Genomic DNA, 17223 nt, shown 5'->3' with positions numbered 1-17223 from the left:
TGTATTTTATTCCATTGGTACTGATAAACAGCAGATTGAATTTGTGCAAATATATAAATCACAGCTGATTCCCATCTAGGAATTGTTCAGGTGTTGATGTTCTTTCAATCACATGACCATATGGTTACAGTAAAAGAGGACATCTTTGGGCTTATCTTGTGTGAAAAAGGAACAATATAGTGAGCAACATGAAGTAAGTCAGAAAAAGGCCTGGATGAGGGAGAGGAAGATGAGTACCAGGACAAGGGAGAGGAATGGGACAAGGGCAAGGTAGAGATTGAGGAGGGTGAATGCACGGTGGCGCTCAAAGAAGGGCCAGAATGAGGGTAACTGATGAAATAAGAGCTACTATCATAGACCATGTCATAAACCACAGGCTATCATACAGAGAGGCTGGCGAACGAGTACAGCCAAATCTCAGCCGGGACACAGTGGCATCCATTATCCAGATTTCTTTTTCTTTTTCTCAAGACACCAACAGGTATGATATTGTATAAGGGCTTCTCCTACAGCAAAGTGTAAATAATTTGACCATGTATTACAGTGACTGTATGCCTCTGGTCCCTAACTGTATTTTGTCTATCTAAGGATTCAACATCTACCTCCCTCAGCACCCAAAAACACACCAAGCCGAACACACGGCCGTCTGGCAGTTTTCGTGCGTCGGCCAACTAAGTTTTCTCTGTGTGTTCTGCACCGTCAGCTGACGTTGGTCCTCGTCGGCTATTTTTCCGGCGATTCAACATGTTGACGCTTGTCGGTGAGTCGGGCCATCTGATACTTCTGATTGGTTGTTCTGCTAAAGAACCAGTGCATGAGAAAAAAAAACAAAAAGAAGTGAGCGTCTGTGGTAAGTAGAGTTGGGAACCAAGAACCGGTTCTTATGCAGAACTGAAACTGATTTTTAAAAAATACCAGAACCGCGCAAAATTCCTACGTTTCGGTTCCGAAAACGGTTCTGGTGCAATGTGTGTGCGAAGCGCTGGAAGCGTATCCTTTAATAGCGAGTGACAGCCAGTGTTGCCAAGTCCGTGGTTTTCCCGCGGAATTGGGCTACTTAAACACTGTTGACGCGGGCTGTGTTTCACGTCCGCGGGTTGAAGCGACCCCAATTATGTGATATTTAGCACCGGAAATGCAAATTTTACCGGAGAAGCCCCCCTGAAACGCGATTGGGCTTGTTTTGGGCTAGTTTTGAGTAGCAATTGTGCGGGTTTTGTTGTGAAAACCTGGCAACCCTGGCTCACCTCATCCGCTTCCAGGAGTGTAACGCAGTTCAGCACTGAAAGCCCTCGCGCTACACATTTACGGTTTTGCGTCAGATATTTTCTCGTTGACCACCAGCATGGCGAAGAGAAAGTCACAAGTATGGATTCATATCCAAAGAATGAATGATAATGAAGCAAAATGTAACACATGTGAAAAGTTAATAACATGCAAAGGAGGCTGCACTAGCAATTTGACAAAACATTTGCTACAGCACAGAGTGCCACAGGGCTTATACCAGATTTATAGTGAAAGGCCTATATATATATATATTTGTCAACCGTTGAGTTACCATGGTTTAGGTAAGCGTTTAGGCACAATTACCTTTGTAATGCTGAATTGCAAGTTATTATTTACAAGTTCACTGAATAACTGAATTACTATTAAATTAATATACAACTAACTAATAAATATAACTAATAAATATAATTTATAACTTGGTTTTATTCAGAGACAGAGAGATTAAATGTAATAAGACAATTTCAGAGGTGTTCATTTGAAAAAAAATGTGTTGCAAGAATGGCTTAATTAATACTGTAATATATGTACAGGACTTTTTTGACATTGACAACATGTAAATTAATTTTAGAGCAAGTAATGAACACAAAATGGATTGTTTGAGTTGTGTATTGTGCCTTTTTCCTTTACCCCTAGTTGTTTAGTAATTTTAATGGAACCCGAATCGGAACCGGAATTGTTAGGCGGAACCGGAAAATTTCTCACTATTCCCAACCCTAGTGGTGAGCGAGATTATGAGGGGCTTTGTTTATATAGGGTATACAGGGTAGCTCTTCCAGTTTCCCGCTTTGAATAATGAAAACAGACGACTGCCACCAGCTGGTCCGGAAAGCTCTTTACCCTTACGCAGGCGCAGAACGGACGTGAGCCAACTCTGCAGTCTGCTTTCATCGCTACTAGTTGGTCTGCGTCGGTTTGGTGTGTTCCTTGCTTTAGTATGCCATTTCTCTTAGTAAATAACATCTATCGCTTAAAAAATATGTTATTTTCACTAAGTGCAAATAGCCGCTGCCTTTATAATTTATGTCAAGTGTTTTTTAACTTTATTCAATCTCTGTATATATCCTACCCTTTAGACCTACCTGAAAATCTTAAAGCATCGTTTGCAAGGTGACATGGGTCACACACAATGAAAACAATAACTTTTGGTGCATTTCGACAGAACAAGTAAAAATCGGAACTGGTCTGGATGGTCCAAAAGAAAAAAAACTGAGCCCTGAGATATTGAAGGGCAGGTAAATGTGACATTTATTATAATGACTTTATGTGAAGATTATTACAAGTTCACTTAAATTAAAAGTTGTGATATTTTTGAAAGCCTAATAAATGTTAAAATCGACAGCTTTTAATTATACTGTAATGCTGAATGACTATAATGGCTAAAATTGAGAAAATTTCATAGAGACATCAGTAGCAATATTGGTATCAGTAATACTGTCCATCTTTCATAAAAATATGCTATTAAACAAATATCCCAGGCTACTGTCTATGTTGTTTCTACATTAATCTGGATATTAAATGTGAAATTATTACAATATAAAAATGTGAAATTAATTTTTTTTAATAGATTGACAGCACTAATAGCAACTCATAAATCTCTTTCTTGTCTATACAGAGAGGTCACAGTCAAAAAGAAGAGTAGGGATGGGATTGTGGGCTCTGTTTGTTTGCTCAGTGTTATTAGCTCATGCTCTTACTACAATACTGCCATTGGCTGAGGATCTGTAGACCAATCAGAGGAGGAACAGAGCAAAAAACAACTGCAAGCAACAAGGACACCATCACTCATCACAAGTCAGTCAAGTTCTTAAAGCAACAGCCATTTGTATAAAATAAAAAAAAACTACATTCATGGACATTGACTGTCTTATATTGTCATTTCTAGAGCCACAAAAAAACATGTAAAAAAGCTCAGATCAATTTACTTGAGAAGCAAAAGGATATAAAATATGAAGTATGGTTTTCATAAAAAAAGAAGAGTTTCAGCAACAACAATGCATGTGGATTACATATTTGGTGTATAAATATAAAATAAAATAAACCCCAAAAATAATTTCTGTCATAATTTACTTAAGTTAGATTTCTCTGGGATTTTTTGGATTAAGTAAATGCATCTTGTTCTAAAGATTTAATAATATACATTTACTAGAAAACAAGATAAACATTCAGAGGAAGAACAGGATATTGGCAACATTTGTATGATGAAGAAAAGAGCAGAAGAGAGAGAGAGAGTGATAGCATGTGGATAACATCCCATCTGACGTGCCTTAATAAGGAGATCCGATAGATCCGCTGGCAGAGGAAAAGAGAGCGGAGAGCAGGAAAAGAATGCTGCTTCAGTAAACTCCCGATTTACATGTCCCAAACACACACACACACACACACACGGACGACGAGACAGTGATTCAGCACAGAACTCTGTCTCACTCTCAACACGGGAACAAAAGTGGGGCGATATTTATAGAGGAAGCATCAACACAATGTCTTCCGAAGAAGAAGAAACACAAGCAGGTGGAGGACAGAAGGACAGAATGGGGGAGCGAGGCTTTACGTCAGAAAATGTGTCTAAAGAAATGTGCTTCTTGACTGGCTTTTGGTTTACAGCTCTATTTAAGACACGATTTGGGGAATTCATGTCCATAAACAGTTGCTTCTTTAGTTATGCTCGGATCCAAGGATGCATTAAAGACATTTAGAATGTTATACAATATTTTAAATAAATGCTGTTGAAACATATATATATATATATATATACATATATGGATTTGCTGCTCTAGGATTTGCTGCTCAAGAAACACACACACATATATATATATATATATATATATATATATATATATATATATATATATATATATATATATATATATATATATATATATATATATATATATATATATATAAAGTGTTTCTTGAGCAGCAAATCCTCATATTGGAATGATTTCTGTAGGGTCATGTGACACTGAAGACTGGAGTAATGATGCTGAAAATTCACCAATTACAATATATTCAAATAGAAAAGAGTTACCGTTTTACTGTATTTTGATCACAAATGCAGTTTTGAGAGCACAAGATGCATAAAATATACCAAACTCAGACTTTTGAACAGTAGTGCATCTCAGATTCAGAGAAACCGTAGAAGTGATGGGGAAAGTATTAAAAACAGAGATGATGAAAGTGAGAATCAACCCCAAAAAAGGGGCGATGACATGACCTGAATGAGAAATGAAGGGCTTTTTCGTTCTATCCACCATCAGTTAATGAATAAAAATACAAATAAAAAACACATTGTGCATAAGGAAAAATCCACACAGCCTCGTCCATGTGAACTCAAGTGACCCGCGCCGAAAGACAACATGCCGACAGCATCATGTACCAGAACATGCGTGGGCTGTTCCTGCGGCTCAGAGCTTGATGAATTAAACATGAGCATTTAATCTAGACCCAGTAAAAAAAAATCAAAAGCCCTTAAGTTAGAAAACACCTCAGTCTGTCAGAGAAACGCTTGCTGCAGTGCTATCGAGGTCAGCGGCGAGAGCACTCACATGCCTCCTGCAAACACACTCTGAACTTTGGCAAACTCGAGAGACAGACTGACAGACAGCATGTGTGCTGATCAATAAGCACTCCGCACCAGCAGCTGAAGCCCAGCAGCACGTGGCTCCAGCAAACACACACACACACACACACACACACAGAGAATCATATCATATTTCATCTTTTCCCAATGTGATACCTTTATATTTCTCTCGGACGTTCTCATAAGCTTGAATAAAGTCCTGTTCATCTGCATTGGGCGGCAGGCAGAGGGGTTCGTACATGGCCATTGCCGGGTCAGTCTCAGGTCCTTTCCTCTGTCTTGTTCTCTCTAAGCCGGTAGAGGATGTGCACCTCTGTTAGTGTGGACAAGTGTGTGTGGCAGTGCCGTGGTTTCTCTCTCTCTCTCTCTCCCTCCCTCTCTGCTCTAAACTTCATTCCAAAAGCCAGCGCCAGCCACACCCCCTCCTTCCTGACTGGGAAATACCAACAGGCCCCGAGAAGCCCCGCCTCTTAAAGGGTAAGTTCACCCAAAAATGTCAATTCTGTCATTGATTCCTCACCCTCATGTCGTTCCAAACCCCTAAGACCTTCATTCATCTTCAGAACACAAATAAAGATATTTTGGATGAAATCCAAGAGCTCTGTGACCCCTCCATAGACAGCAATTTAATGAACACTTTCAAGGTAAAGACATCGTTAAAATAGTCCATGTGACTCCAGTGGTTCAACCTTGATTTTATGAAGCGACGGGAATACTTTTGTGCGCAAAAACAACTTTATTCAACAATTTCTTCTACAAGCTTGGTCCAAACCAGACTCTCGTCCATTTCATTTGTACAGCAGAGTCTGGCCACTCTCCATTGACAAGCGTTAACTTTCTTGAAGGCGGGTACTCTGTTTAAGTTTAAAACTATTGGATCTGCCATAACCAGTCGCTAACGTTTGGTCGTGACGTATGTCATCTCGAACTAGCGCACGACATCAACGTCATCGTTCTCAGCCACTCCCTCTGTTCGCTGATTGGACCGGTTAAAATTTGACCGGAGAAAACCAGAGAATATACCGCAATCCCAGACAGAGCACTGAAGGAAAATGATAATTGAGCGGAAGTGCGTAGGAGGGCGGAGCCAGGCTACGTCCTGACACCAAAGAATGAGCTCTTGAAGCTCCGCCCTCTTAGGCAGCTCATTTGCATTTAAAGGGTTAGTTCACCCAAAAATGAAAATTCTGTCATTAATGACTTCTCCTCATGTCGTTCGACACCCGTCAGACCTCCGTTCATCTTCGGAACACAAATGAAGATATTTTTGTTGAAATCTGATGGCTCTGAAAGGCCTCCATTGGCACAATGCACGGTTCACTCTCAAGACCCTTAAAAGGCACTAAAGACGTCGTTACAAAGTCCATCTCACTACAGTGGTTCTACAATAACTTTATGAATCGGCGAGAATAGTTTTTGTGCGCAAAAAAACCCTAAATAACGACTTATATAGTGATGACGATTTCAAAACACGACATCATGAAGCTTCGAAGCGTTATGAATCAGTGAGTCGAATCAGCGGTTTGGATCGCCAAATTTCAGCAGTTTGGCGGTTTGACACGCGATCCGAATCATCTATTAAGATCCTTGGGTCTAGTAGACATGTAGGTGCAAGGTTACTTACAGTCAACAGAATGTGTTAATAATGGGACCATGACATTTTTCCAGGAATATTGTGCACTGTCAATGTTGCCTATATTCAATGACATATGAGATCAGTTTTTCTTCCTGTGCTTTGCAAGTCATATCCAAAAACTCATTAAAGAGGCCATATTATGCCCTTTTACAAAGTCTTGATTTTGTTTTGGGCTCTAATGGAATAGGTTTTCATGTTTGAATGTTCAAAAAACACCTTATTTTCCAACCCGATCTCACTGCAATTTGTACGTATTTTAAGTTTCAATTGTACAAATTCGTATGAGTGAGGTCATAGGAATTTGTACGATTTTTAAAAAAGCGTCACCAGGAAGGACCACCCCTAATCCTGCCCCTAAACCTACCCATCACTGGAGTCTAGACAAATTGTACAAAAATGTACGAGTGAGGTTGTACGAATTAGCCACCTTGTAAAATACGCACGAACTGCTGTGAGATTGCACCGTATTTTCACATATCTGACATTGTTGCAGCACCTCTCTTCCCAGTCTTTTAGTAACGTTTCTCAAAAGCAACTACGGTCGCACCCGTTTAGTTCTAATCTCTATGAAGCCCCTCCTTCCGAAAAGCGCAATGTGCTCTGATTGGTCAGCTGGACCAGTGTGTTGTGATTGGTCAACTGCTTTGAGTATGTTTCGTAAAAATCATGGCTCTTACCATAACCGTGCGTTTCAACCGAGCCTGCCGCACTCGTGTTGAAAACTGAAGCCGGCGCGTCTCTATCGCCCCCCCGGTGGACGGTCCCAGTATAGCTCATAACCCCCGCCCCTCCATGGATTCGAAAGGACGCGAGACAAACTAAACAACCAAATTACGCTTCACATAATTTTTTCCTAAAGATGCCATCTGTCGTTTTATGCAAATTAAAAACGGGGGTGTGATGTCATGATTGACAGTTGAGATTGACGGCTTCTCTGAGTGAAGTTGTCACTGAGGCACTGATGGACTTTTTTCAGGATTTTCGGGAGGAGATTGGAGCTTTAGCTTTAATTTCTACATTTCCATAACTGTTTATTTCACACCGACATAATGATTTGTTCTGCATCAGCGAGAGTGTGGGCGGGCTTTTGATATCACGCCTCTACTTCCTGGTCTTTACTGCGCATACATTTATGCATTTGGCAGACGCTTTTATCCAAAGCGACTTACATTGCATTCAAGGTACACATTTTACATTTTGTCAATTTTTCTTTCCCTGGGAATCGAACCCATGACCTTGGCGTTGCTAGTGCCATGCTCTACTGTTTGAGCTGTAGGAAAGGCCTATATGTCAGCACCATATTCGGACGTTGCCGGCTTCACTTTTCTTCAGTGGAAGGCAGTGAAGACATGTCGTCCATATTTTTTTATGGTCTATGGTTTCAACACACTACTAACTCAAGCAGTCCCCGCCCCTTTATTTTCATAGGCCCTTTGGAGTGACATGGTGCTTTGTAACTTTGCAGACCCTTTTCATGCTCAAACAGCAACATTACATGCTAAAAAAGCATAATAGGTCATCTAAAATGAAAATTAAAGTAAATCTAATAATCAGTCAATGTCTTTTTTTCCTTAACCCTTGTGTTATGTTGCGGGTCAATTTGACCCGTTTTGATTTTTAAGTTGTCAGAAATATCAGTTAACCTATGTTTTTTTTCTTCATTAAATTTCCTTTTCTCATTTAGGGTCATGAACATGCATGCAAAGTTTCAACACGCTGATGTGTTTTGACATATACACACACATTTACTGTTACGTTCGTGAAGTTCACGGGTCAATTTGACCTGCATATTTTAATGTTCTAAGGCAATTGTAGAGACCCAAAATAATATAATTTCTTGGTTATATTTTGTTATTTTTGTTTTTTACTAACCTATGAAGCTAAATTAGCTTTTCCCCATTTTTTCAATACAGAAATATTTTTTGGTTGCCACAAATGGTAAAAATGAGCTATAATTTCTTTTTTCAATCTATCTGAAATAATATCTAGCCTACATTGTTTTTCTTGAAATTGTGTGACCTTTTCTCATTTAGGATCATTAACATGCATGCAAAGTTTCAACATGATAATGCGTTGTGAAATGTGCATATCAAAATTGTATACACTCTTGCTGTTTGTGGGTCAATTTGACCCGTATAGGAGAGCTGTTCAAAAGCAACTGTACAGACACAAAATAAAAAACACTTTGTTGTATCTCAGAGCTCTTCAACTATTAACAATTTCATGAAGCAGTGTTTTGAAATCGGCCATCACTGTACAAGTCGTAAAAGTAAAGTTTAAAACAAGTTATAGAAGTTTATGAACATGAAAATATATAACATATATATTTTTTTTTATATTTTATATAAAATATACATTTTACAAAACATGTTAAATTCTAAAACCTCAGGAAAATCAAAGCTAAATATCTGAACAAATTCTGTACCAAATTTTAGGTTGATATCTCAAAAAAAAAAAAAGTTTTTGTGTGCAGTACCAACGTTTTCCACTAGATGACATGTAGACTCTTCGATTTCCATATATGGTTTGAGTGATCTGAACGTTATATTTTCATACTTTTCAAAATATCTATGAAGTAGACATTCTATTGAGAAGTAGTTTGGGCAGTAATGTTAATATTTGATTTGAATTCAATCTCTAAAATGCATATAAAAAAACCATATGGAAAGAGTCAAAACGTGCGTTATAGTTTGGCACCGCATCACAAATGACGAATCTATCGCTATTTATCTCTTGCTCTGCCATCTCTTTTGAAAATCAGTCACCAAATATGAAAATTAGAGTCTGAAAGCTTTCAAATGCTATATAGTTGGTCAAGATTACTTTACGTTTAGACTACGATAGTATTGTTCTAAATGTATAAAGGCAAGTGTCCTAAGGGCCAATCTTAAAAATAAAAATAAAAATGGTTAAAAGTATTTTTATAAATCGTAAATTCAGATATTTATTCTTTGTAATGTGTGAAAAGTATTGATATTAAAAGTTAATTGTTTGTACCTGATTGTATGTGCTTTTTCATAGTGTGTTTTTTGGGGAATTGTATTGAATCCAATTAGGGTCAATTTGACCCGGACCATAAGGAGTGTAACCAGAAATCCAACAGTGCACGAGGGTTAACAGTCTCAGGTTTTCCTAGAAGCCTGACGATTCCTCACATAATGACTACCCGAGAAGCTCAGACTCTTACTCACTCTAATGAAGTGTCTTTCTGATTAAACTTCCCATGTCTTGCTAATGTCGCTGCAGAGAGGGATGAGATATGGGCTTCAGCAGTGAGTAATGTCTGTCTCTGATGAAAAGACCAGCATGAATTTCTATGCTGATCCAGCCTGGCTTAGAATAGTAAGGGCTGGAAATCAAGCATATTCTGCTAGTTATGAAGCCTGTTGTGCACACCCACATCCTGACCTGAACACAACTTATCACAAGTTATGCTGATCCAGTGTTCAAAGTGTATCAGAGCTCTTGGGCTTCTCACTTTTGCCATGATTTGTTTAATAAATAAAGAAAATTGTTTAATTTACTAGTAAATGTAGAATATAACAAGGTGTGTGATCTCATTTTAAGGGTCCATTTCACTGACATGATGAACTAATATACAGAAAAGCGGGAAGATTGTAAGTTTGATATTAATTTATACAACGGTCCAATAAACAAAAAGGTATTACTAACTTTATACACAATATTGTCAGCCACTTTGTCTTGTTTTTGCTCCACCAATTAAAATAATACCACTAGTTTGCATCTCTGAGCAACACCCAGTAGTTTTGGGGGTTTTTTTCCTGAGTTATTTAGTGTTTTTGAACAATCATTCAAGGACTCACTCATAAATACAATGGCTATGTTCGACCCCCATACCTTTATTAAGTGCACTGTTTGAGGGGACATCCATATGTAGTGGTACACCAAAACCATTGTGGACATTATCAAGTGCACTCCTTCAATCCCATAATCCACCGTAAGAGCGAGTGAACAACTGATGCATACCAATGCACTTTTAGTGCCGAGTAAATTCCCACATATCGCTAGAAGATGGACTATATTACTGGAGTAATGTAGGGAATAGTGAATGACTGTATAGAGGACGATTTGCGATACAGTCAGTCACTTGTTTCGTACCTGAATGAATCATTTAAAGGGATAGTTCACCCAAAAATGAAAATTCTGTCATCATTTACTCACCCTCAAGTTGTTCCAAACCTGTACGAGTTTCTTTGTTCTGCTGAACACAAAAGAAGATATTTAGAAGAATGTTTGTAACAAAGCAGAGAGAGCAACCATTGACTACCATAGTATTTTTTTTCCTACTATGGAAGTCTATGGTTGCTCTCTCTGCTTGGTTACAAACATTCTTCTAAATGTCTTCTTTTGTGTTCAACAGAACAAAGTAACTCGTACAGGTTTGGAACAACTTGAGGGTGAGTAAATGATGACAGAATTTTCATTTTTGGGTGAACTATCCCTTTAAATGAGTGATTCAATAAATCACTTATAAATAAACTTGCCACCTACTTCAGAAAGAGTAGCTGGAAATAATCTAAAGCAGGGGTTTTCATACTGGGAGGGGCTAAGGGATCCGTGGAAATGTTTAAATTGAAAAAAAAAGTGTAAAAATATTAAAATAAATAAATAATAAAAAGAAGATTCAAATGGATTAAAATACAAATTGATATAAGTCAATTAATTAAATTAATTAAAAAAATATTAGATAAAAATAAGAAAATTATATTAAATGAAAAAATAAGAATGGATTAAAATACTTTAAAAAATAAATAAATAGATTAAAATTAATAGTAAAAAATATATTAAAAAACAAATAATACACAGCATAGTACTATAGTGAGCAGAAAAAAACGTAATAAATTAAATATTTTTCAAATAATATTTTAAACATGTTTATAATATGTATTTTTCACAGTATAAATTGGGTCTTTATACAGAACATTTTATTGCATAAGAATGATCATATATGGGAGTTCGTGACATCTAAAAGATTGAAAAATCCTGAACTAAAACATTCATCACAATAGTAACACATAGATAACAATATACAGTCAGTGCATTCACAGCGCTTCACTTTTTCCACATTTTGTTGTGTTACAGCCTTATTCTAAAATGGATTTAAAAATGTTTTCCTTAAAGGGATAGTTCACCCAAAAAAACTAAAATTTGATGTTTTTCTGCTTACCCCCAAGACATCCAAGATGTAGGTGTCTTTGTTTCTTCAGTAGAACACAGATGAAGATTTTTAACTCCAACCGCTGCCGTCTGTCAGTCGTATAATGCATGTGAATGGGGTCCAATTCTATTAGAGTAAAAAAAACATGCACAGACAACTTCAAATTAAACCCTGCGGCTCGTGACCACACATTTCTGCGAGAAACCGAGCAGTATTTATGCTATTATTTCACCTATTATCAGACGAATGTCATCACCTCTCCAGACCGCCATAACTTCCTGCGAATAAGGTCAAAATACTGCCGCGATCATAGATGTATACATAGATGCCTCATTAGTGCATGCGCGGATCGGTCGAATGAGGACTCTACGTATATATTTCTATGATCGCACTGGTATTTTGACCTTACTCGCAGGAAGTTATGGCGGTCTGGAGAGCTGATGACATTTGTCTGATAATAGGTGAAATAATAGCATAAATACTGCTCGGTTTCTCGCAGAAATCGATCTTTTCGTGTCTTGAGACATCAATGTGTCGCCACGAGCCGCAGGGTTTAATTTGAAGTTGTCTGTGCATGTTTTTTTACTCTAATAGAATTGGACCCCATTCACATGCATTATATGACTGACAGACGGCAACGGTTGGAGTTAAAAATCTTCATTTGTGTTCTACTGAAGAAACCTTGGGGATAAGCAGAAAAAAATATAATTTTCGTTTTTGGGTGAACTATCTGTCAGGGTCCTGCCCTGCCCTGTCTGTTCAATGTTTCTTTGTTTGTCTTGTGTCTGACCACGGGCCTGTACCATGATGGTAGTTTAACAAACTCAGGGTTACAGGATTAGTTTCGAGTTGACAAAACCAAACCAATCTATTCAGGCTTTGTTGGTCCCATGATGCTGATCATCAGCTTTGTCTGTCAACTCAGGCTTTGATCCTGAGTTTAGCTGTGACATCAGCAGTGAACAGCCAATCACATGCTGTGGATCAGTAAAACTGAGATTCACTTCTCACGAGAGAAGCAGCGAGATTCACTTCACTCTTCTGCAGAATATACATGATTGAAAAATATTAAGAATTTAAACAAATTTACACAGAAGAAAAGAGCTGTCGAGGACAACTTTAAGAAAAATCTTATACGTCAAGGCAAGTAAAAGTTATGAAGTTAGTTTAGTTGATATATAGAGAGAATTGAACATTTATGCTCACATGTAATTTTTTATAGATTTAGTTATTGAATTTAAAGCTTATTTGTATGACCTTTATATAGGCTATTTATTTTAATATTAACAAAATGCATATTAATGATTGATTTACTAAAATTATACATGTGTAATTGATTAAGGGTATAATAATTACATAAATTATTTTTAAATAATTCAAAATTATTATTATTATAAATAAGCATTGTTAAAAGCCAGAGGCTTAAGTCTTTAATAGCCATTTGCCATGTAGTGACCTTTAATTTGGAGTAGAAAAAGGGGGAGTGACTTCATTGCATCAGATATGTGTCACTTTGCTCACAGCTGATTGGTCCAATTTCAGTTTGAGATCTCTTATCCAGAACATAACCTGCCCTGGAGTAGGTTAGCCGTGGAGCGTAAGTTACTATGGAGATGAACACAGCTAAAAGCCAAACCACTTTAATGGTACCTTAAACCCAGGATTGGCACAAACTAAGCTTAAACATATCTGGCTAGCCAGCTAAACCGGCTTCATGGTATAGGCCCCACATGGTTCTGTCTTTGTTTGTGTTGGCCATGTGCTCCTCTCGTCCCACCTCCTTGTTTCCCTTTACCACGCCCCCTTGTTTAGTCCTTGTTTGATTAATTGTGTTCACCTGATCCTCATGTGCTCTTCCCTTTTTTATTGAGCTCCTTTCCCTCTTGTCCTTGCTGGTTCGTTGTGTGCTTTTGTTGTATGCCTCGTGTCTAGCTAACCTTGTCCTGGTGATAGTAGTTTATCTCGTCTAGTTATAGTTTTTGGTTACTTTTTCCCTATCCTTATTTTCTCTCTCTAGTTTCCTGCTACGTTACAGATTTAGTTTCTAGTTCCACTTATTTATTTCTAGTTTTTATTAATTTTGCCTTTTCTCTCTTTTGAGAAATCTTTCTTCTGTTTTCTTTTTTGGATTCTAGTTACTTTGTTGGCATTTATCCCTATTCTTAGTTTTTGCTTTTTGCTCATGTTTGTTTATCTCTTGTTGTTTCGCCTTGAGTCTTGTGTGTTGTGTTGTCTTGTGGTGTTTCCCGTCCTGCATCCTGTTCCACCCTGGTCACCCTGGACTCTCCTGGCCTGGCAACCAGTCTGGTTTCACAGCAAGTCACATCACCTATTGTCAAGCCTGGTTCCCCGAGCTGCTGCCTTGTCTCCATCATTGGCCATCCCATCCCTGCTGTCTCTACCGTGACCAGCCACTTCTCCCATTGTGTCCTGCCCCTATTGTTTGGACTTTGTTCCTGTCTCACCATTCTTGTCCTGTGTCTAATATTGTTAATACATTTCACCCCCTGCTCATTCTGCATCTGGGTCCTCACTCTCAGTATCCTGACACTATCCCTTTAATTAAATTAACATGTACATAAGTATTGATTTGAGTCCACCTGTGGTAAATTCAGTTGATAGGACATTTGGAAAGGCACACACCTGTCTATATAAGGTCCCACAGTAAACAGTGCATGTCAGAGCACAAACCAAGCCATGAAGTCCAAGGAATTGTCTGTAGACCTCCGAGACAGGATTGCATCGAGGCACAGATCTGGGGAAGGGTACAGAAAAATTTCTGCAGCATTGAAGGTCCCAATGTGCACAGTGGCCTCCATCATCCGTAAATTGAACCACCAGGACTCTTCCTAGAGCCGGCTGCCCGGCCAAACTGAGCGATCTGGGGAGAAGAGCCTTAGTCAGGGAGGTGACCAAGAACCCGATGGTCACTCTGACAGAGCTCCAGCGTTTCTCTGAGGAGAGAGAACCTTCCAGAAGAACAATCATCTCTGCAGCTCTCCACCAATCAGGCCTGTATGGTAGAGTGGACAAATGGCACATGACAGCCCGCCTGGAGTTTGCCAAAAGGCATCTAAAGGACTCACAGACATGAGAAACAAAATTCTCTGGTCTGATGAAACAAAGATTGAACACTTTGGCCTGAATGGCAAGCGTCATGTCTGAGAAAACCAGGCACCGCTCATCACCTGGCCAATACCATCCCTACAGTGAAGCGATGGTGGTGGCAGCATCATGCTGTGGGGCTGTTTTTCAGCGGCAGGAACTGGGAGACTAGTCTGGATCGAGGGAAAGATGAATGCAGCGATGTACCAAGACATCCTTGATGAAAACCTGCTCCAGAGCGCGCTGGACCTCAGACTGGGGCGAAGGTTCATCTTCCAACAGGACAATGACCCTAAGCACAGCCAAGATAACAAAGGAGTGGCTACGGGACACCTCTGTGAATGTCCTTGAGTGGCCCAGCCAGAGCCCAGACCTGAACCAGAACATCTCTGGAGAAATCTGAAAATGGCTGAGCACCGACGCTCCCCGTCAAACCTGATGGAGCTTGAGAGGTCCTGCAAAGAAGAATGGGAGAATCTGCCCAAAAATAGGTGTGCCAAGCTTGCAGCATCATACTCAAAAAGACTTGAGGCTGTAATTGGTGCCAAAGGTGCTTCAACAAAGTATTGCGTAAAGGCTGTGAATGCTTATGTACATTTTTATTTTTAATACATTTGCAAAGAGTTCAAACAAACTTCTTTCATGTTGTCATTATGGGGTTTTGCTTGTAGAATTGAGGAAAAAAGGATGAATCAAATCCATTTTGGAATAAGGCTTTAAAATAACAAAATGTGGAAAAAGTGAAGCGCTGTGAATACTTTCCGGTGTATACATTAAGTGTTTGGACAATCATAAATTAGCAATTATTTATAACTTAACCATTGCAATGTGAAGGCATGGACCTGTCAGTCTTCTGAAAGAAAGTCACTAAAGTGGATTTAAGGAAAAATAATCCTGATATGTCAGGGCAATAATCTGCCAGACTTTTTTCTTCCTTTTATGTTTGATTCAATGAAACAGAGCACAACATATTTATGTCCAGAAGATGTTTGAAAGAGAGAATCACAGACACAAACACACACACACACACACACACGGTTGGGGGTTGATTCATGTTACCCCTCAATTAAAGATTAAGATGAAAGTAAACAGTGAAGTGTAAAGCTACACCTCTTTGCTTTAAACTGCTCCATTTTTAGAGAGCAATTACGTGTGGAAGCCAAGGCCATCCGGTAAATCCAGCCAAAGCACAGTGAAGATAGCACACACACACACACACACTGAGGGCTGTAAGGCTGTGAATATATAAAAGTGTGTTTGAGGGGCGCACGCACGTCTCCAACAGCCTGAGTCATTCCTTCAGGACTACGGTCTGGAAGCCAAAAACAGGTGCTGGCTGCAGTGTGAGGACGTTACTGTCGGCTCGAGTTACACAAGTGTGTGTGGTCTCTCGTGTAGTGTGTGAAGACACGCTGGAAACATCTGAGCATTTAACACCCCCGTGCCATCACAAAGAAACCCGACGTGAGTGTGAAATGAAATATGTCCGACTTGCTCAAGGAGCGGTTTGACCCTACATGAGCATGTTAGCACCGTTCACGCGTACCTTTTATAGCACACAGCTGTCATGACCTTTGACCCCCTCGCTTATGACCTCAGGTAGTAACCCAACAAACATTAAAGCAATTCTAAACATATTCTGCCATCTACAGTATGACATTCACATGTAGAAGACAGAACCTGATTTCGCCAAATACAACATGCTCCTGGAACAACCAATCAGATTCGAGGGACAGGTTTACAGTTCAAGTTTTGGCTTACAACCAGGGTTAGGTGTTTCTACATCAGTGTTATTCACATATCATTTCCCTCTGCTTTTAGGGATCAGTTATGGGTAGCTACATTTTCGGACAGGAATGTTCCAGGATCAACAAAATATGTTAACACAGGAACACGAAACATGCCCTGCAATACACAGATATGAGAGTGGCGTATGGAGAAATATGAAGAGCTCAAGTAAACACAGAAGAAATGACCAGATAATAAAGGATTATTATTTTTTTAAATGTCTTTTTATTAGGGCTGTCAAAAGATTAATCGCGATTAATCGCATCCAAAATAAGTTTTTGTTTACATAATATATGTGTGTGTACTCTGATAATTATTATTTATATATAAATACACACACATTCATGTATATATTTAAGAAATATTTGCATGTATATACATTTATATAATCTATAATATATATAAATGTTTTATTTATAAAAATAATATTTTTTTCTTAAATATATACATGCTTGTGTGAGTATTTATATATAAATAATAATTAAGTACACACACATATATTATGTAAACACAAACTTTTATTTTGGATGCGATTAATCGCGATTGATCTTTTGACAGCCCAACTTTTTATGTATAATTGTTATTGTTTTAGACTTTGTTTATTGTTTATGTAAATTCATCATAAAAATATTATAACATTTTAAAACAATG

General features: G+C 38.5%; 1 protein-coding gene across 1 annotated transcript in view; it reads right to left on the bottom strand.

The window, feature by feature from the left end:
- plecb (plectin b) overlaps nucleotides 1-5230 on the bottom strand; it is a 204700-nt gene extending 199470 nt beyond the window's left edge. Inside the window, exon 1 of the mRNA XM_079837956.1 lies at nucleotides 5021-5230. Coding sequence (XP_079694082.1) covers nucleotides 5021-5111 — 91 coding nt within the window. The 5' untranslated portion in view covers nucleotides 5112-5230. The remainder of the gene's footprint in view (nucleotides 1-5020) is intronic.
- Nucleotides 5231-17223: the final 11993 nt, after the last annotated feature.

Source organism: Gobio gobio (assembly GCF_949357685.1).
Source record: "Gobio gobio genome assembly, chromosome: 15".
In the NCBI taxonomy this organism is placed as follows: domain Eukaryota; kingdom Metazoa; phylum Chordata; class Actinopteri; order Cypriniformes; family Gobionidae; genus Gobio; species Gobio gobio.
Note: the sequence above shows the minus strand (reverse complement) of the source record. Positions and strands in the feature narration are given on the sequence as shown.